The following is a 27,823-nucleotide window of genomic DNA, read 5'->3' as shown; positions in this document are numbered from 1 at the left end:
TGATTCCCATATATGCACTATAAAACACAAGGAGCCTTTAAAAAATCAATATGAAATCACCAAATAAACAAAATTACTCCGTCATAACAATATCAAGAGTTTCCAAAGAAATGCTTTATAAGAGTTCCAGCACACAAGCAAACATTTCACTGCAGGTTAAGGGTCCACGACTGCTTGCCCTTGCATACAGCTCCCATTGAAGGCAAGTAGAATGGAGTGCCTGCGAGATCAGGATTTCATTTCTTCTCCGTTTCCTTCTTCTGTGCTCACAATGCTTTCACTGTAAAGAGAAAGCAGCCTATAAGTCTCCCCCCACTGCCAACACATTCTCCACGGAGTAGCCTGCTCTTACACTCAGGCCCTCAGCTGATCCTTTGCTCCCAGGGGACGTTTCAGAGTCCGCCGGTGTCTAAAGCGTCGGCGCACTCAGGGTCTCTCTCAAGTGGACTCGCCAATGCTCGCGGAGGTGCTGCTTCCGCGTAAAGTTTTTGACGCACTCCGTGCACTGGAAGGGTCGCTCCCCCGTGTGGACGCGCTGGTGCCCCAGGAGATGGTGCTTCTGCGAGAAGCGTTTCAGGCACTGCGTGCAGTGATACGGCTTCTCACCCGTGTGGACCTGCTGGTGCTTCAGGAGATGGTGCGTGCGGCTGAAGCTCTTGCCGCACTCACTGCAGCGATAGGGCCGCTCCCCGGTGTGGATCCTGTAGTGGTTGGTGAGCTTGGATTTGTCTGTGAAACTCTTCTCACACTCTGGACATTTATAGGGTCTCTCCCCCGTGTGGCTCATCTGGTGTCTGATGAGGTGAGAAGAACGGCTGAAGCATTTCTTACAGTACGTACAGATCAGGGGCCCTTGGCCCTTCTCCGCATGAGTTCTCTGGTGTATGAGGAGATTGACCTGCAGCCCAAAGCTTTTCTTGCACTCTCTGCACATGTACAGCCTCTCCCCTACCTGCAGGAGAGGAGGGCTGCTAACGCTGGATTTAGGACCGAAGTTGCTGTCACACTCCGTGCTCGGACAGCATGTGCCTCTTGCTGGGTCAGATTGGAGACTGAGCATCTGTGCCAGGCTTTGCTGGTCGGCCGGCAAAACGCCGGCTCCCTCTCTGGCAGGGCCTCTCTGAGGCAGCAGGCATTGCGGTTTGTGACTCAGGCTCTTGGCACATTTCGCATGTTCATAGGGTTCTGCTCCGGGGTGGGTCCTCTGATGAACGATAAGGCTTTTCTTTAGCCTGAAGCCTTTCCCGCACTCAGCACACTTGTTAGGCCTGTCTTTGGCGGGCTTTCTCGGGTGAGTGGCCAGCTTGTTGGTGCTGAAACATCTTTCAAGCTGAGCTGGTTCCCTCCTCCCTGTGTGCTGCTTCATCTGCGACGCTGCACCGCACCAGCCCTCCTCGGGACTCTGCAGAACGTCCTCCTCAGTCGTTCCCGTTACTGTGCCGCCTGCTTCCGGGACGGCAGGACATCCCTCGTGCTCAGTTTTGATCAGGATCCCGTAATCCGCTAGATAGGAGAAGAGAGATTTTGTTTAAACCTTGTTATTAATTTCTGTTACTTGTCAGCTGCCCTGCCCCTGCATGCCCCAAAGTTTTCAAACCTTGGAACGTAAACTCACGACCCTAAATCCATATTTACGCCTCTACCTAAGAGAGGCCTGATTTTCAGAGCTGCTGAGCACACGCAGCTCATCGGAAAGCCCAGCCAGAGAGGAGGTGGTCAGCCATCAAGGCAGGAGGCGGCTCAAGGCAGGGACAAAGGTTACAGGTGCAGGTGGGGGGCGAAGGAGGGAGAGAGGGAAGGATTTCCGAGGTGATGTAGAGACAAAAGGTGGAGAGGCGCTGGAGTGCTCAGAAGACAATGGCAGTGCCAACAGCAATGGGGACCAAGGGGAGCGCCGCTTCCCTCCCTCCTGTCCTCATTCAGAGCCACCTGCGCCCTCAGCCGTCACCGCCTGGCCTTCACTTTGGATGGAGGGCTGGAGGAAGGTCAGGCGCTTGCTTCTGCTGCCTCTATCTACCTGCCACATTCTTCTCTCCCTCTTCTCTTTCTTGGACCTCACCATCGGGTGTCTGCCAGTTATCCTGAGCCTACAGCCAGCTGTAACCCCAGCTCGCCTTCTCCCCCGCCCACGGTACTGGGCTCAGTGCTGGAGTCGCTGGGTGGGATTCAATGACCTGTGTTCTGAGGAGGTCAAACTAATTGATTATACCGGCCCCTGCTGACCTTAAACCCCAGACTACAGCCTCCTTTCATCCGGTCCCGTGCAGCAAGTCTGCAAGATGACTTGCGTGCTTATCGACCCCTCCAATGCATGAGCTTCGCCCTTCCCCCACCCCCAGACCCTTTCTCTCTCTTTGCCCATCATTTCCTGTGCTGTCAATTCTCTGCTTGGGCAAGAGCTGCTGCCCCCACCTCCGCAGGGCGCAGCCTTTCCCTGCGCTCACTGGCACGCACAACTCACCTGTGCCAGGCTCTGTCGGGATCTCTTGCTCCTCCAAGTCTCCTGGATTCCTGACGCGTGGTTTTTCCTCTTGTACAATCCAGGACAAAATGTCAGGTTGGGAAATTGCAAAGTCTATGGAAAGAGACATCGGGGGCCGTTACCTTTGATTGACATTCACTGCCAAGAGTGATACACGGCGTCTAAAACCAAATGGTTTTAGCCAGAGGAAAATGAAACGTCCGGTGGGAGATGGGTTTGTCCAGTCAGGGTCTCAGGACACCAAGGGACCGGACAGCTGATATACAAACAAGCATTAAGACCTCGTCTCCACCATGACCCCCTCGCCAGCACAGCTGAGGACCCTTAGTGTAGGGCAGCAGTTTTCCCGTCGGCATGGTAACATCACCGCCCCAGTGACATTTGCCCATCAAAACACTCCTTAGTTTCATCTACCCTGGAGGTTTTGCCAGTGTAGCTATGTCAGCCCAGGGGGTGTTTTTTACATCCGTGACCGACACAGCAATCGTGACAAAGCTTTATAACAGCAGCTTCCCTAGGCAACTTTCCTGTTTCCAAACCTGCCGAGAGCCCAGAGAGGTGCTTCGAGACCAGATCTGCTCCAGGAACGAAATCAAAGCCAACTGCTTTAAGAAAGTCTGGGTGTGCTGGCTGCAGAGTCAGCGTGCCACCTTCATCCCCCCCGCCACCACCACCATTTTATGTGAGGGCAGCCGAGGGCCAAAGGAAGATGGGAGCATGGTCCATGACCAATACAGACACATAGAGAAGAAATCAGAGATTTAGCAGCTGAAGGTGTCAAACGGGATGATGGGGGGACACCCATGATGTGCTCCAGACAGGATTGCAAAAGAGGCGGCAGCATCCCAGTTCCCCCCGGCACTATCGGCACAGCACGCAGGGCCGGGCAGCTCACAGAACCCGCGCACAGGCATTTCAGCTGGTTTCTAATCAGGTGGGCACTCAGGGGCCTCTGACTGCAGTTTGCCAGCAGCATCTGAGCCAGCCCCATTACAATAACACTCAGTCCTTTGCAGATGAAAGACATTTCCGGTTGGTCACTTCCTGCTACGGAGAAAATAAGGGACCTGCAGGCAACACCGCTTGAGACCATCCACCAAGAGAGCCATAGGGGAGGCCAGGAGCTGGAGGAAAACATTTTCAGACGGGCAGGGTTTCTAGGGTATTTAATAATGTTGAAAGAACAGTTCCTCTGACCCATGTCCTGTTGTTGCTCCTGTTTCCCCCCCCCCCCCCTTCACCCCCCATCTGCGTCCATCTGTCAGAAAGGACAGGGAAGGAAGAGAAATTGGCCCTCTTTTTAAACTGGCTTCTAAACAGGAAGCGTAGCACCAACATGGGAACTGGCCACTAATCCCATTTTACCTGGTGTCTGCCTCAGCCAAGAGTATTTTCTAGATGCTACTTGGTCAATACTGCATCGCTAAGTGATATGTCTTCCTGACTCCCGTCTGAGATCAGTCCTGAAGCATGAATCTCAAGAATGCCCGTAACAATGAAAATAAATATATATTAGCTCCCAAACTTTGTAGAGTAACAGAACTTGGGGAAGTGAAGCACATCTCACCTTTTATCAACCAGAAGTCCACCTTTAATATCTAAGGCAGCATTAGGGAATGGAGAATGTACACCAAATAGAATCAACTGACTTTTTTAATGCTCATGAGGCTTAAACAGAAATCATTTAAATTAAAAATCTCCTAATCAAAATGTAGTTATTGTCCATCTGCTTTTTTCTACCTACCATATTTCTAAGGTACTGTGTGTGTGTGTTGTCTGTAGGGAAAATATTTAGGAGGAGACAGACACAGACAGTAGAGACCATAACAGTCAACCAATTAACTTTTCTCTCATTAATGCTCTGAAATACGTTTCATAACAATGAAGAATTAAAACACTAAAAAATACACCACAAAGAACAATTCTGCACTGGCCCTGATGGGCAGGCTAATAAAGACTCAATAGAGAAGAGAGGGAAAAGTTCTGGGACTTTACTGCTGTGCTTGTTGTTGTCTTTTTCTAAGAGACACTGAAACAGCCAGAAGTCAGCTATGGTAATTGCCATGTTTATAAATGAAATTAGAATTTGTGCAGGCTACAGGAATAATCTCAACCTACAGAGATGATTACTGTAGGAGGGCATGTTCCAATCATGGGGAAATCAAACATCTGAACTTTTTTTTTCCAGTTTCTGAGTGGTAATTAAGAGTCTCTGCCTCCTGTGTCTTATCCAGCAGTTATCTTGGAGTGTCTGTGAACTCCTTGCAATAAGTAGTCAGCCATTCAGTAATGAAGCTTGCACGCTGAAGGCTCATTTTACTGCCAGGAGGATCTGTTTGCTTGGACTGCATGGTCAGACAGGAAAATCAGCACTGGATCCCTAGTTATTTAGTGGCTTCTTGTTCACATGCCAAGTTTAGAAAGTTGTCTGGCGTTTGCATGGGCACGGTCCTGTCCGTAGCTAGTACGGGATATGCACGCACACAAGGACTCTTCTTTCAAATTCAACCGCTGTATTTTTTTAAATCAGGTCTTCCTGATTTGGGGTGGAGTTTCACTCACCTGTGACTTCTCCTCCAGTAAAAGAACGAAGCATCACAAGAACGTCCCCGACTTTAGGTTTTGCTCTTAGCAGCAGAATTAAGTCTTTGAGATGAGGCATGTGGGCGTTAAGGAAAAAGGCCAAGAAGACACCATGTATTCCTTAAGTTATATGCTCAGTGGTGATGTACAGTGCAGCTCTTCCCTAGCCCGCACCCCAGTACCATGCAGAGCTGGTATCACAGCTAGGACTTTGTCCAGAACCCACAACAAGATGGACATAACAGAAAAGAAACATTTTGAAAAAATCCAGAACTTCAAAGCGTCAGTAGTTGGTTCAAGCTTAATTTTATTATTATTAAAAATCAAGCACCTACTATCGGGAATTTACCCGGCACTTTACAAACAGAGACAGGGACAGGTTCCCTGTCCCCGAGGACTCACAGTCTAAACAGTAGAAGTTTAAAAGGGAAATAAGGGGGTGACGTGGAATAATTTAAAAAAACACAGACAGAGACTAAAGAACTGGCTAGTCTACGTGCAGTGGAGAACGTGAGCAGTGTTAATCCACGTACCAAGGCCCTATGTTGCTAAATGCTGTGTTTCTGGAAGATCTGGGTTCTAGCCCTGCTGCCGTAAGGTGGCTCAGGGATGGCCAGTATGCAGCAATTTGACACACTGATGGATTTATTACACTTCGAAAACTGAATACAGACAAACAAGAGACCTGATCGCAAACCTCAGAACCACTGTGAAACCAAAGAATTCACCAATGCGGGAAAAGGGTCTAATAAACTTCTCAACTAAAAAGCCAACACAGTATATTAAATGCAAACTCCCAGCTGCACCAGGACATGAACAGTCATGAACTGTATAAAAAAAAAAACTCTACTCAGGTTCATTTGGTTAAACCCATCTTGGCCAGATTGTGGATGGGCCCAAACTGGGTTAAGCCGGTTTTCAGGTAGGCAGTGGGGAAAAGCCCTGTAAATGGGTGGGGTCCCCACTCCATGCCCCATAATAGTCACTGTCCAAACTCAGCCACCTTCTGGAGTTTGCCTTTATTTACATGACCGAACAAAGCCCTAAGGCTGGACTGTTCTCAACAAAGACCTTACTCAGCCCCCAAACTCAATCACAAGCCAATCTCTCTCTTGAGAAGCTTTACTGAGGTTTCTCCCTCCAGGTCCCCTTGTCTCTCCCTCCAGCACTCTCTTCCTCAAAGGCCCACACAGTCTCTTATGTTCCCACATGGAGCAAATGAGACCCACTGGGTCTTGCTGCCAGACTGAGTCTGTGGAACAGCTCTGCACCTCCATGAGGGGCCACAGTCCTAACAACCAGACACCACCTACAGACCTACCCTGGAACCTAGGAGAGGACAATATTGTTTCTAACTCTGGATTAACATGTTGTGGATCTGCCTAGTGACCAGATAAAACATGTTTAAAACCACCTCAGGTAGCAGTGTTAGCCCCCGTGTAGCTGGGACCTAAACATTTAGGCAATGTGCCAAAGAAACGTGAACAGCTTGGTAACATTTATTTAACGGTCCTGGAGCATGACAAGACTTGATCCCCAAAAATGAGAGTGAAGGAACTGAGAGGAAGATAAGAGGAGCAGACACTCCATGAGCTGCACAGAAAGGAAACAATAAATAAATAAAAATATTACGATACAGACAGCTACTGGGAAAAAGAATCATAGAAGATTAGGATTGGACGGGACCTCAGGGGGGCAATCAAGATAGAAACTCACTGCACTATGAAATTAAGCAAGCGCTTGAGTGTAGTGAAAGTACTGTCTCCTACTAACAAATTGTTTTTCTATTCAATTGTTTGTGTCTTAAAGGAAACCTTGCGAATGCTCTCTCTCTCCTGTCAATGTGATGTGATAAATCATGGTCCAAATTCTGATCACAGTTACTGCAGCGTAAGTCTGGAATTACTCCAGAGTCTTCAGTGGGGTTACCCCAAATGTAGAGTGTCATTTAGAAAGAATTTGGCCCAAACGTTTTAATTATGGCACGCAGAGTTTAAGCGCCTGGGACGGAGTTGGATGGCTAGTTCTAGGAAACCTTCCCTGGCAGCTGCCATGCAAACTTCCTCAGTCTGCCCTGATCATATGCCTCATCCCTGCCCGACCTCCAACAGCCAACTCCCATTGCCTTACAATCCTGGCAGCTGCACAGAGACTGTCAGCAAGGGTGTCACTCCAGTGTGTGTCTACTTCTAGTAACTGTAAACCGGTTTAAGCACGTAACAAGACACGACTAACTTATGGACCTGGCGATCGCAGGCTGCCATTGAGGGGAGCAGCTTACGTATTGCGAATTCCAGACGAAGAGCAGACATTCCCGAGAAACCTGTTTCGTTATCATGTCAATTAACGGATTCCAGTCACTTTTTTAAAAAACTTGGAACATTTTACGTTAAAAGTATTTTCAAGTTAGCTCCAAGATACCACGACGCACCACCACTCCAGCTTCCAGCAACACCAAGTGGGAGCAGACCCAACTCTACAGTGTACGTACTTTGCCGATAAAATGTTTCTTTTGCGTGTCTAGAGCAATCAGCACACGGAGACAGCTTCTGCTCTTCGTGGGCTCGGACAGGGCTGCAGAACGGCGTGAGCGCTGTGTGAGCTAGAAGAAGATGTTGTCTAGCAAAGCCTCTCTCATGTTTTGCACATTTACACGGTTCCTCTCGCGTGTGTGGATTTTTTGGTGTTGGAGCAGATGCTGCTTTTGCGTAAAGCTTTTTGTGCACTCGGTGCATTGGTAGGGTCGCTCCCCTGTGTGGATCCTCTGGTGTCTAATCAGATCCGAGGGGTGACTGAAGTTTTTCCCGCAGTACGTACACATTAACGAACCTCCGCTCCTCCCTGTGTGCATTCTCTGATGTGTGATGAGGGTTTTCTTCTGAGAGAAGCACTCCTGGCACTTGTTACATTTATAGGGTCTCTCTCGCATGTGGTTCTTCTGGTGCTGCCTGTATGTTGATTTGAGGTTGAAGCTTTTCATGCATTTAGTGGCACTGTAAGGCTTGTCTGCTGTCTGGATTCGGGGGTGGGATTTCAGGTTGTGATTCTGTTTGAAGCTTTCCTCACACTCCACGGAGCTGTACGCGGCCCCTCCCGGGTGGATTCTCTGGTGCATCGTCAAGTGTTGTTTGTACACAAAGCTTTTCTCACACTCTGTATGTTCGTAGCATCCCAGCTTCACGTGACTTCTCTGGTGAATCGTGAGGCTCTTCTTCAGCCTAAAGCCTTTCCCACAGTCAGCACACAGGTGTGGTCTCTCACCTGGGCAGTTTCGCTGATAAAAAGTTACAGCATTGCTTTCCTTGATGCTTCCTTCCCCAGGAACTGACCCTACTGACCGGTCCTTTGCGTGGTTTCTTTGCTGCATTATGGAGCTGTGTGGACTATCTGAATGCACTCCCTCATTGGGACTCTGGAACGCAATATCTTCAGATGTTCCAGATAGCATCCTTTGCAGGTGCAAGTTTTTGAGATGGTCCCCAGGATCCTGCAGCTCAGTTTTGAACATGACTCCATTATCTGCTGGAATAAAAAAAAAAAATTACAGAGAAATTTATTTTGTCTGCTTGGGATAAAGGAAACCTGTAAAATCCTTCCCAATTCATAATAAAATCCCCATTCAATTCGGTTTCTCCCAAGCAAACGAGCTAGACCAGCCCTGTGTGTTTGTTGTTTAGAGGACAGGGTGAAAAGACAGATTTTCCAGCAGTGCTGAGCGCTCGGCTCCCCTTGGAAAGAATGACCTCAAAATCTTTTTTTCCTGCTTCAGTGCTTGGAAATACTAGTCTGTTACCAAGGCCACTGCAGATTCAAGGGTGAAGAAGCTACATTTTTCCTCTTTTCCTGCAGGTTTCAAGGGAAAAAAATGCATTTCACTGGCTGTAATTCCCCCCAGTTCAGAAGACTTGCCCAACGCACTTAAACCCTTCACACAGCACTTAAAGTGCAGCCCTACCTGGGAAAGCAGCAATAAAGACAGCATCAAGCGTTTCCATCTCCGCTGCCTCTCGGTTGCTCCGTCTCAGTTGTGTTTAATTTACAAACCCGACAGTGGGTCCCTCTGGCTACAGGCTCTGCAAACTCAGCCTGGGGTATGAGAGTCAAGACGAGATTCTTCCTTACCGCACCTCACCACGAATCACAAAGATTCTGCAGGCCGGTCCGGGTCTTTAGGGACACCTTTCCAACTTCCATTGCCTTCAGTGGGTCTGCTCGGGCACAACTGACTGGCCTGATCACTGGAACCTAACGTACAATTCTGCTACTGACGCATGAGGAATCCAGCTCACCCCCTTTTAGCGCTATTGGCTTTCAGTAGGAACAGCTTATTTTAATTTCTAGTGCCAGCAGCCAGGAATGAGTAAACCTAAGAGACCACTAAGTAAGAAGGGGTCTTGTTCGCACACGGCTGCAGAGTAGGATTGCGCTTTAAGGGATGCTCGGAGACCTCCTGCACTGGGTGAGTTTCACCCTTTGGGAAGGGCTGTCCCTGCATTTTGCTGGATACACTGGATATATGTTTAAACCAGTTTTTAAAAATATCCTCCTAACATTGTCCCTGCCGCTGCTGGACTCCTCATTCCTGCCTGCAACCCAGGCTCACTGAGCCTGACTACTATAGATGGCGGCGGGCTGTCTGTCTGTCTGTCTGTCTGTGGTGCTATCATGGCAAGACCAGACCACAGTTCGGCCAAAAGCTCTTTTTATGACCCTGGAGCCAGAGACCCCAACCTATTTCTCTTCCTCCACCTCTGAGACATACAGGCAGCATCCGTACCCCCACATCAACTGAGTGACAGCAGCATTTCAACAAGAGACTCGCTCTGAAAAGGAGAGAAGTAGAAACAGAGAAAAGCACAGAAACATTTTGATTTCACCTCGTCTAGCGACAACTGAGATTAGCCACGCTAGAGCAGGCGAGGAGACCAACAGAAAAGGGTAAAAATCGGTAGCTGTAGCCTTCCGTGATAAAGCTCTCTCATAGCCTTGTCAGTCATCGCTGCTTGTCCTTTCAGCCAGTCTCTCTCCAGCTGGCTCTCAAAAACATGCCCCTTGCCTCTGTTCTCTCCCTCAGGTGCAGTGCTCCACGGAGGAGTCCCTCTGTCCATCCTCAAAACCCCCGTGGGTCACAGCCTCTTTAGAATCCTTGATGTGGATTCCTGTAGGTGTGGAGACCTCATTCATGAGGCATTCCCCACGGAACCACCACCTTCCCAAGGCTACCGCCGTATCACAGCCTCTTTCATTAAGCTTCCTTTGCTAAAACAGTCTGTGTTCCTGCTTCCTCTGCTATACAAATGGGTCAGCATATCTCATTCTTCAAAGGGAGCGGGCCCATTTAAAAAACACTCTTTGGATTCTAGGCATACACCTTTCCCATCGTTCCCTTGGGAGTACTGTGCAGACATCTTCTTAGAAGAAGAAACAGGCGCCTGCTAATTGTTTCCTATTCCCGGGCAGGACGACCACTGTTTGAGTGCAAGGATCCCATTACGATAGATAAGGTCACAGAGAAGGTTTCAACATCAGTACATTTGCCACAGTTCTTTCGTCACTTCTCCTCTCAAAGCTGGCTATATCATCTTCCCAAAACCCTGACATGCTAATCCTGCCCAGGACTCGCTCCAGCGAGACCAGGCCACATCATCCAGCCATGTAATTCTCAGCATTTCATTACAACAGGCTCTGAGCACTGTCATATGGACCAAAAACCAGCCAAGGGCAGTAAACAAAGAGTATCGATAAATAACAGTTTATCAGCTCAGGGGGAGGAGTCCAACTGGGCAACGCAGGGATCAGTCTTATTCTACGTCTTTACCGATGACTGGAAGGAGGAGTCAATGGCATATGAATGAGATTTGCAACGGTTATTAAACTGGCCATGTTACAAACACCAAAGAAGGCAGAGGAACGACCAAGAGAGGATAACAATGTGGATAAGAAATAACAAAAGGAAATGCAACCTAGAAAACACAATTAGCACATCGAGGGAGAAAGAACCTGAGACATGCGTACTCAGAAAGGGGAGAAAGCTCAAAAGCAGGACATGACCTGCGGGGTGGGAACCGACTGTTAGTTAGGTAAGAGCTTTTACTGCAACGCGGGTGGCAAAAAGAGCCAGGGCAGTTCGGGGCAGTACATACACAGACATCTCCCCCCCGGGCAGAGAGGGCCTCGTCCCTCTCTACACAGCTGTGGTGAGACTGGCCGTGGAACCCCGCTCTTGTTTCTACACACATCAGTGCCAGTGTTATAGCGATACGGTGGGAGGAATCATGGGAACAGCACGCAAAGTGATCTGGTCTGTCGAGGCTGATTTATGAGCATTAACGGTCAGGTCCTCAGGCCTGGCATCTGGGGCATGGAGCCCACTAGAGCTGTGGGATTCCCCGTCCCCTCCTCACGGACAGACACCCAACCCTGCTCAGAGACGGAGTCAGCAGCTCCGCTCCATCTGGATGCCTGGAGACGATGGCAGGGAGTGTGGGCAGGGCTTATGAGACCCCATGCAGGGGGCAGCTCCTTTGTTGGACTGACAGATTAAATGGCCATACTCCTGGTTGGCACAGAACTGTCAGCTGGAAGCTGAACAGGGGCCCACCGCACTCACCAGGTGACCAGGGAGCCCCTCTCCCGGCCGATGGACTGGTCTTGTCTTAGTTCATCTTAGGGGCCCTTCCTGCCTGTCCTTTGTCTCCCCCACATGGTGTCACTGCCAGAGCATCTGCTGCCCAAGGAGGGAGGGTGGGAGACCAGGAGCCACGCCTGTTTTATTTCAAGGATGGGTTACTCCATTATTTAAGCTGCCACATGTTTCTGGAACTTTCTTGCCATTAGGGGGAATTTCTGTGCTCAGCTCTGGCCTTTAACCCTCTCTTCCCCCGTCCCCTTGTGCTCAGACCGGCCTGGACCCTCACCCCCTCTCTCCTGCCACAGCCACTTTCCTCTCACTAGCCTGCCAAGAGCACTGCCAGCTCCCCCTCCACAGGACTCCTTCCCCCTGGGGAAGTCCCAGGATGGCATCAGTTCTCCACTCCACCTCAGACCGCACGGCATTTTGCAAGACTGATTATAACTCACCGGTGCTGGGCTCTGTGAATATTTCCATTTGCTCCAAGGCCCCCTGATCCTCGCCACACAGCTCTTCCTCCCTCTTTACCCGGGACACAGAGCGGGGCTGGGAAAATGCGCACTCTATCAATGGAAAGAGAAAACAGGAGCACGTTGACTTTCTTCTGTGAACCCCCTTTGCCCCATCGCAGCATCCTTCTGTCCCTCCCTTACTAAAACCAAGCTGTGTGGCTTTTACACAAGACCTCTCTTCCTGCGTCTTCTATTCCCTCTCGCCCTTTCATAAGAGCTTTCCCCACCTCTCTAAAGCAGGGGCCTCTCTCTTACCTCTCACTCCAAGCCGTCTGTGGCAGCCTCCTTTCTAGAAGGTGTCTACAAAAGCACTGCTTGTTTCGGCAGAGCACTCACCGACTCGAGGTTCAGCAGGGGTCTCTCTTTCCTCCGAGTTCTCCTGGCCCGTGACGCACGGCTCTTCCTCGCCTTCACTCTGACAGGTCCCATCATGTGTATATACCAATGATTCTGTTCATGGGGAAAAAATCAATCCCGTTATGTTGTGCTAACATCTCTATGCTTTACCGGCTAACAAGTCGCTCGGCCAGAGCGGATAAGCTGTATCTACAGCAGCTCACAAACACCTTTGTTCCTGCTTAGATACTATGGTGATGACACCACAGAGAGCCCTAAAATAAGGAAAAGATTAAGAATTTACCTGGGCTGGGCTCTGCAGGGATTTCTCTCTCCTCTGCATCCCCCTCCTCCCCATCACAGGGTGTTTCCCCTCGTTCAATTCGCGCCAGAAGGTCAGGTTTGGAGAGTGCATAGTCTATTGATGGAAAAATAGATCAGCGTTCCCTGGCTCCATGTTGCACTGAGTAGTGAGAGATTTAAGGCACCCCGTCACTGCTGGAAGTGGTGCGTAACAGGAATGAAGCTCCTATAAAAACAAATGCCTGGTGAGGGAGGAGCTGGACTGCCTGAAGCAGGCTCAGAGTTCTCCAGGCAGAGGGAGACTGATATCTTTCAGGCACTGTGTAAGTATTACACGACTTCCCTAGTTATTGACCTGCAGACAGGCCAAAGACCCATCCAAGTCAGAGGCTGTCTAGGGGGTGAGCAATCGTTATTTTGCGTTTGCAGTTCCTGAGACCAGAATAAAAACCCGCTTGGTTTATTAGTTTCCTATGTTCGAGCCAAAGGGTGAATTACAAGCACCAGATCCCATCACAATCCTTCAGCTGATTTGTCCATCGACCACGCCCCTTGATTGAGCTTTCCCCATCTGGCCCCTTGTCTCATCTGCCCACTGCCTTTAATCCAACCTGTTCCCACCAAAACTTGTGAGGTTTCCAGCCGCCCGGGTATCTCCAATACACAGTTCAGCTACAGACCATCAAGTCAACAACTCCATAATCAATGGTGCTTGTGTACTACACCGACAACACGTGATCATGCCTTCCTCTAGCTACAATGATGCCTCTACGTATTCCCTACCCAATAATTCTCTGCCTCTGGTAGTGTAACCCCGGCCTCTTCCTCTGGAACCCTGTTTTGTAGGAGATTTTATATCAGCACCACACACGGAATACAGCAGCTTTCTGGATGCATACTTTCAAGTAATTGCAACCATTATCCACAGCCAGAAGGCACTGGAGATGGAGGGACCAGGTCGCCACGGCATGTCTTTCATTCTAGACTGGTATCGGTAACAGTGAAAAACGTGTTGACTCATCACAAAGATTCTATGGCAAGTGGAAATCCAAGTTGCAGACAATAGCCCGGTACGGGAGCTGGCCCAAGAAAATCTGAGATCACAGAATATCTACTAAATGAGTGAGAACCGATATTTACCTAGCGAAATCAGGGATTCGTAATTCCCATTCATCACATTCTTGTAGAGCTCTTTCTGCCATTCATCTAAGTTCTCCCATTCTTGCTCAGAGAAGTAAACTGAGTCGTTTTCAAATGCCACTGGGACCTGGAAGCACAGAACTTAAAGAGTCAGCACCTTGTATAGTATCCCAGGGCCATAAAATCAACTGCCCCTTTCATCCTCTTTAGTATTAAAGACGGGGGAGCGGGGGACAAGAACATTTCCCATTATGATGATTTATTTTTACAGCTTCCAAAAGAGTGCAGGTACTGTACACACACAATGCTTACCCTCCGAATGCCTGGAATTCAGGCACGAACATGATGAGAGGAACAAGTGGGAAGCTCTAGAGAAAACTCCTTTACTGGGAGGCCCACTATGAATGCCACCCTCATTCACACTGAGCAGCATCGTAGAGCTTGTCTACACAGGGAGAAGGCCCAGAAGAGCTAGTGCGGAGCAGCTATTCCACACCAGCTCCCAGGTGACTGGATGGGATTGTTGTCGTTCTGTGCTTATGTGGTGGTGGAGCTGGGCCAAGCAAGGCAGAGGAGTTAGTTAAGACACTGTCTTAAAGATAGAGAGATAAAGGACAGAGGCAGAGTAGAAAGGAACAGTGGAGTGGACTGGAAAGAAAAAGGGAAGACATTATTCAGTACACACACTGCTTCCTATATTCCCCTACACTTTTGCCACAGAAAAACTGTCATGGCTTCTGGGCATAAGAGAGACCCTATCGGGGAATATTTTGAAGAAATTACTTCCCTGGATAAAAAAAGAAAAGTGTCAAGTGTAAGCAGTGCAAGAAGGAGATGCAGGGCCTAGTTGCAAAAATGAAACATCATAATGAAAACTGCTTATTGGGAGAAAATTATGTGGATGAAGATGTGGCTATTTCTGAAGAACAACGTGGATCAACTGGTTAGTAACTTAAATAATTTTAACTTATTTTAACTTTAATTTTAACTTAAATAACTGGTTAGTAACTTAAATAAACTTTACAATGCATCATTCTTCAAGACTCTCTCCATGTCTTTTTGCATAAGTGTGATTTAGCAAGTAAATACCCAATCTGTTTGCTATGTTGGATGTTGCTAGAAAAAAAAAGTTTAGCTTAGCTAATCCTTATGGCTTGTTTAATTAGTTAACTAGGTTTAGAATCTATCACCCAAGTATACGGTACAGAAAGCTGCAGAAAGAGAAATCTAGAGTTGCCATTTGCCACTGGTGTCATTTTCTTATTTTATACTACATAATACATGCCCCTTATTTTGGACCATCATGCCCACAGACCATAATGGTAATGCCATAAGTCTATTCCCTATTTTACTTCAGGCACAGAGAGAATATTTTCATCGTTTGGTACTATTCACTCAAAGCTAAGAAATCGACTGGGAGTTGAAAAAGCAGGAAAACTCATATTTCTGTTTCAGTCTATGAATAAAAATGACAGTGGGAGTGGGGAAGATGAGAGTGGGTTGTAGAAGTTTTAAGGACAGCGTACATTTAGTTTTGTGATGACTTGTCTGTTAGAATTAATTAAAAAAAAAAAGGGGGGGGGGGTGGTTTTAAGGACAGCTGTCAGCCGGCAACTCAGGAGACTGCTGCAATTGCAAATGTGAAACATTTATGCAACATTTAAGATTCAGTTTAATAAAATATAAGTGCTATTGTGTTTGTGTGTGTGATTTAGTGCTTACCATTCCTAATGTACTGCTGCTGCATCTGCAGCTTGACACAGGTAATGAGTGTTACGTGCTATTTCCTAAATTAATAAAAATCAAGTTATCTAAAAAATTACACAACGTGTACCCTCCTAGATGTTGTAAAATGCTGTATTGAGTTGTAAATTAACATGTTTTAGTGATCAGATTTGCACCATTGTTTAAGAAATACATGAAGAAGTATCAGTGGGAAACTTGATTTAAATCAATTATTTTCTCTTGGTGATTTAAATCAATGATTTAAATTGCCTTGATTTAAATCAATCCACCCTAGGGTGGACACCAACAGCCGATTTCGTTGCTGCAGTGGCTGTAGGTCATAGAATCATAGAAGATGAGGATTGGAAGGGACCGCAGGAGATCATCGAGTCCAACCCTCTGCTCAAAGCAGGACCAACCCTGACTAAAGCATCCCAGCCAGGGCTTTGTCAAGCCAGGCCTTAAAAACCTCTAAGGATAGAGATTCCACCACCTCCCTAGGTAACCCATTCCAGTGCTTCACCACCCTCCTAGTGAAAAAACTTTTCCTAATACCCAACCTAGACCTCCCCAACTGCAATTTGAGACCGTTGCTCCTTGTTCTGTCGTCTGCCACCACTGAGAGCAGCCTAGCTCCATCCTCCCTGGAACCCCCTTCAGGTAGTTAAAGGCTGCTCTCAAATCCCTTCTCACTTTTCTCTTCTATAGACTAAATACGTCTAGCCAATATTAGGACGACCTAACTTAAGTTGACCTAATTTTGTAGTTAGACAAGCCCTAAGAGTGTCCACATGGGGAGCCAGAATGAAACAGATATTGTGCTTTGTATTCACACCATATATTTTGCAGTAACTTCCCCATGTAGACAAGCCCTTACTTCAGGAGTAGCTCTCCTGACCTCAGTGGGACTACTGGTCGATGAAGGTACTGCTCAGTGTGCGTAATGATTTGTGCATCTGATCGCTTGTGATCAGATACAATACAACGGTAAAGGGCCTGTTTGTTCATTTATCCGATGAATTCAGTTTTATTTATGACACTCCACAGCAGTCAAGATTTTGTAAAAGTAATGAAAGGGCAGTTATTAGAGTTCCCACTGCAGCTCTCTATTCAATATTTAGTGAGAGGTGGAGAGAAGCTGACAGGTCTGAGTGAACGTGTAACATCACAGCACAAACCTCAATAACAATTTATACATTTAATAAAGCTTCCAAATTCCTTGAAGCAAACTATTTAGCCTCAGGAATGCAGACTGCACTGGCCATCTTTGCAGAGCTCTGACCAACGTAACTCAAAGGTATTTGGTTTGTAGCACTTACAAATTCCACAAACTGCTGCTGTGGAGTTTATAAACTTGGCAAGACCAAAAAGATTACAAAGTCCACAGACACAACATGGTGCTTTCAGATTCATTCAGCCTTCTAAAATGATATAATACATTGCACTAGATCGCACTGAGGAAAATGAACACACAAGGAGTTTCTAGACCAAGTTGTACGTGGTATCAACTTACACAAATAAAGACTCTTTGAAGAGTGAAACCTTTCGAAAATGTTCATCTCTCAAAAGCCAAAGTGCCCGTTTAACACTAGACTTTCCAAGAAAATTCTTCGCTGCCAACAAGCCATGCACACAAAATTACAGGCACAAAGGAGTATGGGAATGTTAGAGTCAGGGTGGTAATAATCAGAGATATAATGAAAACTGCTTTACTACAGTTCTTGAATATTATTAGCTAAGTCGTTACCTTGGGGATTTCCCCCTTGCTGCCTGGGGGGAGCCTCAGGATCCAGAAGTTCCTGTTTTTCAGCAGGTTTTCCATGTTCTCCAGCCTCCTCTGCAGTATCCCGTACTCCTGGATCAGAGTTCCCAGCACGGCCAATTTACTCTCCATTTGGTTACCAAAATCCACCACCGTTTTCTCACAGTCAAAATATTTCTTCTCTGTCGTCACTGTTCGACGCTCCAGGTTCAGTAACCGTGCGGCATGAGAATCAACCTTCTTTTCCACCGCTTGAATTGCAGCTAGAACAGTCCAAAGCGAAACCTCTGCATTGTTTGGCTTGGACTCCTTTGCGGAAGTTTGCTGAGGAAGAGTAGGGGGATGGAAAGATGTCCACTGCTGGGACTCCATGTCGCACGCCTGATCCTGTTCACAAGAAGAGAAACTGAGATGAAGTTGGGGGTCCCATTACCATCTCGCACACGCAGTGACAAAGAGAAACGGTGCAAGAATTGCACACAACAGGCTGCTCAGCACTTTCTATGGCAGGATGTTTATTTTTATAGGGTCACATTCCAGATGTGACCATAAAAAGCTTGTTCACACTATTATACAACTAATTTGCTAGTTTTATAATCAACAGTTTCAACTGGGCTGAAGCTTGATAGCTGCATTGCACAGACAACCAGCACGTTTTTCTAAATTTGATCCTCATTTTCAGTAACGCCCCTTTACAACATTAAGGAAGCGTAAAGGGGCCTTAGGTGTTAATGAGATCAGGTTCTTTTAATCAGCTTTGCACAACTTCCACTTCCAAAATGTCTCTTAAGCAATTCTTTTTCTTTTTTCTCCTTTGTACTGGTAACTGCTTCTTTTCCTACCCCAGCCAGACGTAGTATTTCTCCTATGCTGATGACTTTGCTTTTTATTTCAAAATATTCCGTTTATGTTGGTTCGTAATGCACCTGACGCACATATCCAGAAGCAATTTCTCTGGCAAGAGTCATAATATGCAGCTACAAAATGTTACCACTGATACTGTCTCGTAACTCAGGCCTAACGTCCCATCACTGAAAGGTGTACTCCTGATACTGAAAAAAGAATCCCTCTGTATTAACCTCTGACATTTCCACGGTGTCTTTCATCAGAAGACACTGACCCCACCACCTCCCTAGGTAACCCATTCCAGTGCTTCACCACCCTCCTAGGGAAAAGGTTTTTCCTAATGTCCAACCTAGACTTCCCCAACTGCAACTTGAGACCGTTGCTCCTTGTTCTGTCGTCTACCACCACTGAGAACAGCCTAGCTCCATCCTCTCTGGAACCCCCTTTCAGATAGTTAAAGGCTGCTATCAAATCTCCCCTCATTCTTCTCTTCTGCAGGCTAAACAAGCCTAGTTCCCTCAGCCTCTCCTCATAAGTCTTGTGCTCCAGCCCCCTAATCATTTTTGTTGCCCTCCGCTGGACTCTCTCCAACTTCTCCACATCCTTCCTGTAGTGGGGGGCCCAAAACTGGACACAATACTCCAAAAGTGGCCTCACCAGTGCAGAATAGAGGGGAATAATCACTTCCCGCGATCTGCTGGCAATGCTCCTACTAATATAGCCCAATATGCTATTAGCCTTCTTGGCAACCAGGGCACACTGCTGGCTATTAGCTATGAACATGCATTTAATTCAGTGTCTATTGCCCCATAAGTCTTTTCCTTGAAAGGAATGTTCACTCATAACTTCCCTTTTAAGTACATCAGAAGCAGGCAGCTTGGCAAACAATCAGTGGGACCACTAGACAATCGAGGTGCTAAAGGAGCAGTCAAGGAAGAAAAGGCCATTGCAGAGAAGCTAAATGAATTCTTTGCATCAGTCTTCACTGCAGAGAATGTGAGGGAGAGTCCCACACCTGAGCCATTTTGAGACAAATCTGAAGAACTGCCCCAGATTCAAGTGTCTATAATAGAGAAGGTTTGGGAACGAATTGATATATTAAAGAGCAGTAAGTCATCAGAACCAGATGCAATTCACCCAAGAATTCTGAAAAACAGCAGAGTCCTGTGGCACCTTAAAGACTAACAAATTTATTTGGCCATAAATTTTCGTGGGCAGAAACCCACTTTGTCGGATGCAACTCAAATATGAAGGAACTCAAATATGAAAGTACAGAACTGCAATATGTAACCTACCACTTAAACCAGCCTCTGTATCAGATGACTGGAGTTTAGCTAATGAAATGCCAATTTTTTAAAAAGGCTCCAGAGGCGATCCTGGCAATTACAGGACAGTAAGCCTAGCGTGAGTACCAGGCAGACTGGTTGAAACTATGGTAAAGAACAGAATTATCAGACATATAGATGAATGTGATTTGTTGGGGGGAAAAGTCAACACAGCTTTTGCAAAGGGAAATCACACCTCACCAATATACTAGAATTCTTTGAGGGGGTCATCAGACATGTGGACCAGGGTGATCTACTGGATACCATGTACTTGGAATTTCAGAAAGCCTTTGACAAGGTCACTCATCAAAGGCCCTTCTGCAAAGTAAGCAGTCATGGGCTAAGATGGAAGATCCTCACATGGATCAGTAACTGGTTAAATGATAGGAAACAAAGGGTAGGAATAAATGGTCAGTGTTCGCAGTGAAGAGAGATAAATAGCAGGGTCCCTGTCCCTGGGACCAGTGCTGTTCAACATATTCATAAATGATCTGGAAAAAGGGGTAAAGAGTGAGGTGGCAAAGCTTGCAGAAGATACAAAATTACTCAAGAGAGTTAAGTCCAAAGCAGGCTGCGAAGAGTTACAAAGGGATCTCACAAAAGTGGGTAACTGGGCAACAAAACGGCAGATGACATTCAATGGTGATAAATGCAAAGTCATCCACACTGAAAAACGTAATCCCAACTATACATACAAAATGACGGGGTCTAAATTAGCTGTTACCATTCAAGAAAGATCTTGGTGTCATCGTCAAGGATATGATTCTGTCAGGGAGGTCACAGATTCTGTGATTTTCCAGGACCTCTGGGAATTCTTCTGGGGCAGGGCTGGAGCAGCTGTCAGCCCATGCCAGAGCAGTGGCTTCCTGGCCCCCCGATCAACTGAGCAGCAGCCAGCTCTTGGGACCCCGATCAGCGGACCAGCAACCAGCCCACCCACCCCCAAATAGCTCACTCACCAGCCCCCGCCCCACACCAAACAGCTGATCGTTGGCCAGTCTCCCCCTGGGCTGCCGCACAACAGCTGATTGGCCGGCCCCCACAGGCGCTGAAGCAGTAAGCCCAGCCCTCAGAGCAGTGGCTGGGTTGGATCTGCACCCCAGGGTTGAAGCAGCCACTGTCAACCCCTCCCACCATAGCAGCAGCGGGGCTGGAGCAGCTGCAAGCCCCAGCAGCACTCTCAGTGCCCCCCGTCCCAGGGTATTATTAGTAAAAGCCAGGAACAGGTTACGGGCTTCCATGAATTTTTGTTTATTGCCTGCGACCTGTCCCTGACTTGTGCTAAAAATACCCATGACAGAATCTTAACCTTAGTCATGGTGGATAGTTCTCTGAAAACATCTGATGTGCAGCATCAGTCAAAAAGGCCAACAATGTGAGGAACCATTAGGAAAGGGATAGATAATAAGACAGAAAATACCATAAATGCCACCCACACTTTGAATACTGCATGGAGATCTGGTCACCCCATCTCAAAAAAGGTATATTGGAATTGGAAAAGGTCTGGAAACAGGCAACTAAAATGATTAGGGGCATGGAACAGCTTCCATATGAGGAGAGATTAAACAGACTGGGACAGTACAGTTTAAAAAAGAGAAGACTAAGGGGGGGATATGTCAGAGGGCAATAAAATCATGAATATGGTGTGGAGAAAGTGAGTAAGGAAGCGTTATTTACCCCTTCACATAACACAAGAACCAGGGGTCACCCAATGAAATTAATAAACAGTGGGCCTAAAAGAAACAAAAGGAAGTACTTCTTCACACAATGCACAGTCAACCTGTGAACTCATTGCCAGAGGTTGCTGTGAAGACTAAAAGTAGAACTGGATTCAAAAAAAGAATGAGATAAGGTCATGGAGGATAGGTCCAAGATGCTCAGGGACGCAATCCCATGCTCTGAGTGTCCCTAAACCTTTTTATGCCAGAAGCTGGGACCGGATGACAGGGGATGGGTCACTCGATAATTGTCTGTTCTGTTCTTTCCCCCTGCAGCATCTGGCACCGGCCACAGGCAGAAGACAGGATACTGGACTAGATTGGTCCATTTTTCTGACCTATAATGGCTATTCTTATGTAAAAGGTTTCTGTTGCATTTGTGGAACAATATGGAATTATCTGGGGGTCAAAATAGCACTTGTAAATTCTGACAAATGTTCAGCAAATGTTACTTTATACTTCAAATGAACCAAACATAAACTCTGAGCCAAATCACAAACTTCAAGGGCAGCAAGAGCAGCTCAGCAACTCTTAGCGCTCGGCCCCTTGCGGGAGATGGAGCTTTACTTTCAAAAGCAATGCTGATGCTTTTTCAATTCAATTCTCTTTGCCTGACAAAAACAAGGCCCTTCCACCTGTGACTGCTCCCACTGACAACGGGAGGAGGCCTCAGGATTTCTCATGTGAGTAAGAAATGCCCGATCCAGAGTGTGTTGAGTTTAATAAGATGAACAAAAAGCACAGTTTAGACAGAGAATCAAAATGTAATCACAGTACTGAATACAATTTCCATGGCATTAGTTTGTACCTCCCCCCAGAGAACTTTGCATCCACCTCTGCTACGCATGGAAACAATTCTTTAAAATTCTATATAACACAGAACGTTTTCTTTCTTAATACGGAGTGGCTTTATTGCATTTGTGGAAAACAACAGTCTGTTCGTCTGTGGAACAGTCTCCCGGGAAAAAACGGTGGGAGCGCCGTGGCTTGGGAGACGGAGAATGAGGCCGCTCAAAGACCCGGGTTTGGGGACAGACGAGATGATTTTATTGGCCTTTCCCATTTCTAAGTTACATGATCCAGATCTGTCTGGCGGTTGATCTGTCCTCTACAATCCCCACCGGCGTTTGCTGGACTTGTGCTTTAGAAAGGTTTGTTTTAAATCCACATTTAACCCCTCAGGGCGGGTTTAAAGGACAGCAGAACAAGCAAAGACAGGTTAAGGCCCCGATTCTGCGTCAGCGTCTACCTGTGTGACGCTCCAGGTGAATTCAGTGGGGCTCTGTGCGGCGGGCCCTGGCACGCTCACTACATGGAGTGGGGCTCCGCACGGGCACCTGCAGGACCAGGGCTGGGCACAGAGACCATCCCCGCCTGTGTCAGATGTGGGGAGACACCGGGAGAGACTCGCAGCCCACGAGGCCAGAAAGGCCCATCGGGCCGGGCTGGGCTGGGCCGGGCTCCTGCCTGCAGCACGAAGGCGAGCCCGGGGAGCCCTGCACACCCCGGCGGGGAGGCCGCAGGTGCTGATGAGCGAGGGACTGACCCGGACACGGAGCAGGGAGCTCGGCGAGGAGCAGCCGGGCTGCCTGGTTACCTGGTTACCCGCCGCTATCCCCCGCCCCGGGCTGCCCCGCAGCCTCCCCAGCTCCGACCGGCCCCGGCCCCGGCCCCGGCCCCGGCCCCGCCAGGGGGTTTCCAGCCCCCGCCCGGCCCGGCCCTTACCTGGGCAGCGGCCCGCTCGGCCATGGCCCTTTGTTCGGCGCGCAGCCGGAGCCCGGCCGGCCGGGCGGGAGGATCCGGAGCTCGCCCCTCACGGCGGCGCCGAGCGGCTCCCCGGCCCGGGCTCTGCTGGGGGCGGGAGTGGCCGAGCCGGGCCGCGCGCGCGGCTGGATCCCAACGGGCCCGAGCTCGGCTCCCGCTCCGGGCCGGGCAGATCCCGCCAGTCCCTCCTCGCCAGGGGCCGAGCCGAGCCGAGCCGAACCGGGCCGGGCCGGGGGGGAGCCTCGGCCTCGCTGGCGGCAGCGGGGCTTGGGGGGCCGGGCCGGGCGGGGAGCGGGGCCGCAGCGGCCCCGGGCGGCGGGGGGATGGCGGCGCGGGCAAGGCAAGGCCGGGCCGGGTGGGGGGCCTGCCCCGCTCCCCTCAGCCGCGCCTCCCGCTCTGCCGCTTCTCCCCCCGGCCGCCTCCCACCCCAGCTCCCCCTACCACAGGCCCAGCTGTCGTGCGGCCCCTGAGGCTTGTCCTCCTGGGCAGAGGCGGTTCCTGCCTCCCCCCACCCCGGGCAGGGCCCGGCTTCCCCCGCAGGCTCTGCCAGCCCCGTGCCCCGACCCCCTCTGCTCTGCAGGGAGACCCCCACCGGGCCCACCCAGCCCCCTGCCCGCACCCCCTTTGCTGAGTCCTTCCCCTGAGTTACTCCCACCAGCCGCCCTGCGCTCAGGCACACCCCTACCAGGAGCCTCTCCCTGGGGGGAGACTCGGGGGGCAACAGTGGGCCGCAGCAGGATGGCCGGCGCGTCCCTTCACCAGGACCAGCAGAGCGTCATAGAGACGTAGGGCTACGAAAGACCTCAAGGAGTCATCCAGCCCCGGCCCCCTGCGCTGGGGCAGGACCGAGTAAATCTAGACCAGCCCTGTCCGGTGTTTGTCCGACTTGTTTTTAAAAGCGTCCAATGATGGGGACACCGTGAGCTCCCTTCGGAGCCTATTCCAGGGCTTAACCACCCTTATCGTGGGAAAGCTTTTCCTGATATCTACAGCCCAGCACCGATTCAGAACTGTGAATCTGCATCCTCCCGAATCAACTTGTATCCGACTAGAACAGGTCACCATCACTGGATGATGACCTATTCTATTCATTCCTTTGGACGCACCTGGCATCGTCCACTGTGGAAGACAGGATACGGGACTAGATGGACCATTGGTCTGACCCAGTGTGGCCATTCTTATGACCCGCGATCCGCAGTCTATTTTTTATGTCTATCCGCATCCACACAGCACCCGCAGCCCGGGGGCACCCAGTCAACTGTTTGGAGGCCAGCCCCTCATCCCCAGATCCAGGGCCGGATTGACCCATAGGCTATATCAGGCCTATTTTTAGGCCCTACTGTAGGCCTACCATTCCATATTGAAGTAACAGCTGAGCAACGGTAGTGGGGCCATCAGAATTTTTTTGTCTCGTCCGATGTTGTTTTGTACAAATTAATCCATCAAGATTATTAATTCGATTTAGGGTGATTTTGATTTTATCTTTGTGGGCTAAGTAAGTGCTTGTGGGCCCAGTGCCCAAATCGTTCTCAGGGACACAGTGGAGTGCCAACGCTGAAGCTGTGAATGCAGTTGTTCTGAGATACCCCATCATTCTTGAAGGGCTAGAGAGCATCAAGAACGATGAATCTCAAAAATCAGCAACAAGAAAAGATGCAAAGATCCTGCGTGATGCAACGCGCACTTTGGAAACGGGTATTTTGAGTGAGATCTAGAATGATGTACTTCAGCCATTCAGCAGGTGCAGTCTAAACTTGCAAAGTGCTCACATTGATCTTTTTACTACTTAAATAAGGAGTCTTGGAACTGTTCTTCAACAAACGTGGGGTAGTTTTGTTGAGTATGAAATTCAGGGGGCTGCAAGGACTGCTAACCATGAGTGTAAGTGAGTCAAACTCGACAGAAGACATGCGATGATGCAACTGCCCTGTCATTCAGTGACAAGGAGGCCTTCAGAGTTAATACCTTCATCACAATCATCAACAAACTGAACAGTTCATTAGAACATTGGATCGAGGCTTACGAGAATAGTGACAAAACCTTTAGCATACTGACACATTTTTCACCTAACATTTCAAGTTCCTAAGTCAGTGAAGGTATCAAACGTCTGGGTCAGAAGTACCGAGATGATCTCCCAGTAGATTTTACTAAAGAATTTCTTCAACTTGGTGAATTCACATCACTCTCAGATACAGAGACAAAAGATGACGAAAGCAAATCTATTTGTGTCTGCCGAGTTATCACTAAATCCAATGAGATAGCATGTTTCCCAAATGTTGAAGCTGCATTACGGCTGTATTTATCACTTATGATCACTAACTGCCGCAGAGAATGTTCCTTCTTTCTTCTAACAAGGGTCAAAAGTGTCCTCCAATTCACCAAGACTCAAGAGCATCTCAGTGCTTTGTCTCTCTTGAGCATTGAGAATGAAATTGTCAGGTCTTTGAATTACGATGACATCATTCATGTCTTTTTACCACAGATAAAGCTAGGGGGAAAGAATGTGTTTGTTTGAAGGATTGAATGTGGTAAGAGTAGAATAAATGTTCATTTTACATAAATAAATATGTAAATAAATGTTTGATGACTTCATAGTTTTTTGTGCTGTATGTAATTCATACTTAGGCCCTTCCCTCCCATTAGCTTTAGGCCCCTCAAAACCTTAATCTGGCCCTGCCCGGATCTCAAAGGTGGGGAAGCAGCCTCAAAGGCTATGAGCTGCAGACAGCTGCTTCCCTGCCTTTGAGATCTGCATCCAATCCACGATCTGCAAAAAATGGTCCATGGAGATAAAACGGATATCTGCAGATTTGCACAGCTCTACTTATATCGACCCTAAATTTCCTTTGCTGCAGATTAAGCCCATTATGTCTTGTCCTACCTTTAGTGGACACAGAGAACAATTGAGCACCGTCTTCTTATACAACATCCCCTCATATATCAGATCCCCCCTTTGGTCTTCTTTTCTCAAGACTAAACATGCCCAGGTTTTTTAACCTTTCCTCGCGAGTCAAGTTTTCTAACCCTTTTATCATTTTCGTTGCTCTCCTCTGGACTCTTTCCTAAAGTGCAGAGCCCAGAATTGGACACAGTACTCCAGCTGGGGCCTCACCAGTGCCAAGTAGAGCAGGACAATTATCCCGTGTCTTACATACGACATTCCTGTTAATACCTCCCAGAGTCATATTAGCCTTTTCTGCAGCTGCATCACACTGACGATTCATATTCAATTTGTGATCCACTATAACCCCCAGATCTTTTGCAGCGTTTCTCCCACCTAGCCAGTTATTGCTCATTTTGTAGTTGTACATTTGATTTTTTCGTTCCTAAGTGTTGTAATTTACACTTGTCTTTACTGAAATTCATCTTCTGGAATTCAGACCCATTTTCCAATTTGTCAAGGTCATTTTGAATTTTAAACCTGTCCTCCAAAGTGCTTGCAAACCCTCCTAGCTTGGTGTCATCTGCAAATGTTATACGCATACTCTCTACTCCATTATCCAAGTAATACAAATAGTGAATAGAACCAGACCCAGGATTGACACCTTTGGGACCCCAGTAGATACACCCTCCCAATTTGACAGAAAGTCATTGATAACTACACTTTGAGTATGGTATTTCAATCAGTTGTGCACCCACCTTATAGTCATTTCATCTAGACCAGTGGTTCTCAACCTTTCCAGACTACTGTACCCCTTTCAGGAGACTGAAGCCCGAGCCTCACCACCACCTGGGGCTGAAGTATGTAACTTAGCCTCACAGGGCCCCCTGTGGTGTGGGGCCCAAGGCAATTGCCCTGATTGCCACCCCTTAATGCCAGCCCTGCACTTGCAACCCCCTAAACCCGTCCTGCAACCCACCTTGGTCTCACAACCCGCAGGTTGAGAAACACTGATCTGGATGAGTTGATGTACCCCCTGGAAAATCTCTGCGTACCCCTGGTTGAGAACCACTGATCTAGGCCACAATTCCCTAGTTTATTTATGAGAATGTGATGTGGGACTGTGTCAAAAGCCTTACTAACATCAAGGTGTATCACATCTACTGCTCCCCTATCCTGAGTCAGTAATCCTATCAAAGAAGGAAATTAAGTTGATTTGGCATGATTTGTTCTTGACATATTCATGCTGACCATTCCTCAAAACCCTATTATACTCCAGGTGCCTATAAATTCATTGTTTAATAATTTACCCAAATATCTTCCAAGGTATTGAAGTAAAGCCGACTGCTCGTTCCCTGGGTCCTCCTTGTTCCCCCTTTTAAAGACAGACACTATGTCTGCCCTTCTCCAGTCTTTTGGGACCTGTCCAATCCTCCAGGAGTTCTCAAAGATAATTCTGAATGATTCCAAGATTGCTTGGATTGCAAGAAGGGTTTTTACAGGTATGTTAGTAACAAGAAGGAGGTCAGGAAAAGTGTGGGCCTCTTACAGAACGGGGGAGGCAACCTAGTGACAGATGATGTGGAAAAAGCTGAAGTACTCAGTGAAAAAGTTCTTCCTAATATCCAACCTAAAACTCCCCCACTGCAACTTGAGACCATTGCTCCTTGTTCTGTCATCTGCCACCACCGAGAACAGCCTAGCTCCATCCTCCCTGGAACCTCCTTCAGGTAGTTGAAGGCTGCTATCAAATCCCCCCTCATTCTTCTCTTCTGCAGACTAAACAAGCCTAGTTCCCTCAACCTCTCCTCATAA

At 48.1% G+C, this 27,823-nt stretch overlaps 3 protein-coding genes across 4 annotated transcripts in view; 1 reads left to right on the top strand and 2 right to left on the bottom strand.

Moving 5' to 3' along the window:
* The window catches only part of LOC137150572 (zinc finger protein 585A-like), a 240,549-nt gene that overhangs the window by 58,623 nt on the left and 154,103 nt on the right, over positions 1-27,823 (top strand). The window lies entirely within an intron of this gene.
* The window catches only part of LOC137150576 (zinc finger protein 777-like), a 111,706-nt gene that overhangs the window by 21,547 nt on the left and 62,336 nt on the right, over positions 1-27,823 (bottom strand). Inside the window, exon 1 of one of the 2 annotated variants that reach the window (XM_067544533.1) lies at positions 23,089-23,107. The exons of the other annotated variant lie outside the window; for it this stretch is intronic. The gene's annotated coding sequence lies outside the window, so the exon portion shown is untranslated. Of the gene's footprint in view, positions 1-23,088; positions 23,108-27,823 lie in introns of those variants that run through there. 2 annotated transcript variants of the gene reach the window in all.
* On the bottom strand, positions 74-23,112 carry LOC137150594 (zinc finger protein 777-like). The gene is made up of 8 exons (XM_067544555.1): positions 23,089-23,112; positions 17,460-17,861; positions 13,988-14,114; positions 12,849-12,962; positions 12,545-12,658; positions 12,146-12,259; positions 2,462-2,575; positions 74-1,503 (listed from the first exon to the last, which is right to left on the bottom strand). The coding sequence occupies exons 1-8, from the start codon at positions 23,110-23,112 to the stop codon at positions 410-412; spliced, it is 2,103 nt and encodes a 700-aa protein (XP_067400656.1). The 3' UTR covers positions 74-409.

The sequence above is a fragment of the Emydura macquarii genome, unplaced genomic scaffold (genome assembly GCF_026122565.2).
Source record: "Emydura macquarii macquarii isolate MOO-44397 ecotype Brisbane River unplaced genomic scaffold, CSIRO-AGI_Emac_v2 contig_973, whole genome shotgun sequence".
Classification (NCBI taxonomy): Eukaryota; Metazoa; Chordata; order Testudines; family Chelidae; genus Emydura; species Emydura macquarii.
Note: the sequence above shows the minus strand (reverse complement) of the source record. Positions and strands in the feature narration are given on the sequence as shown.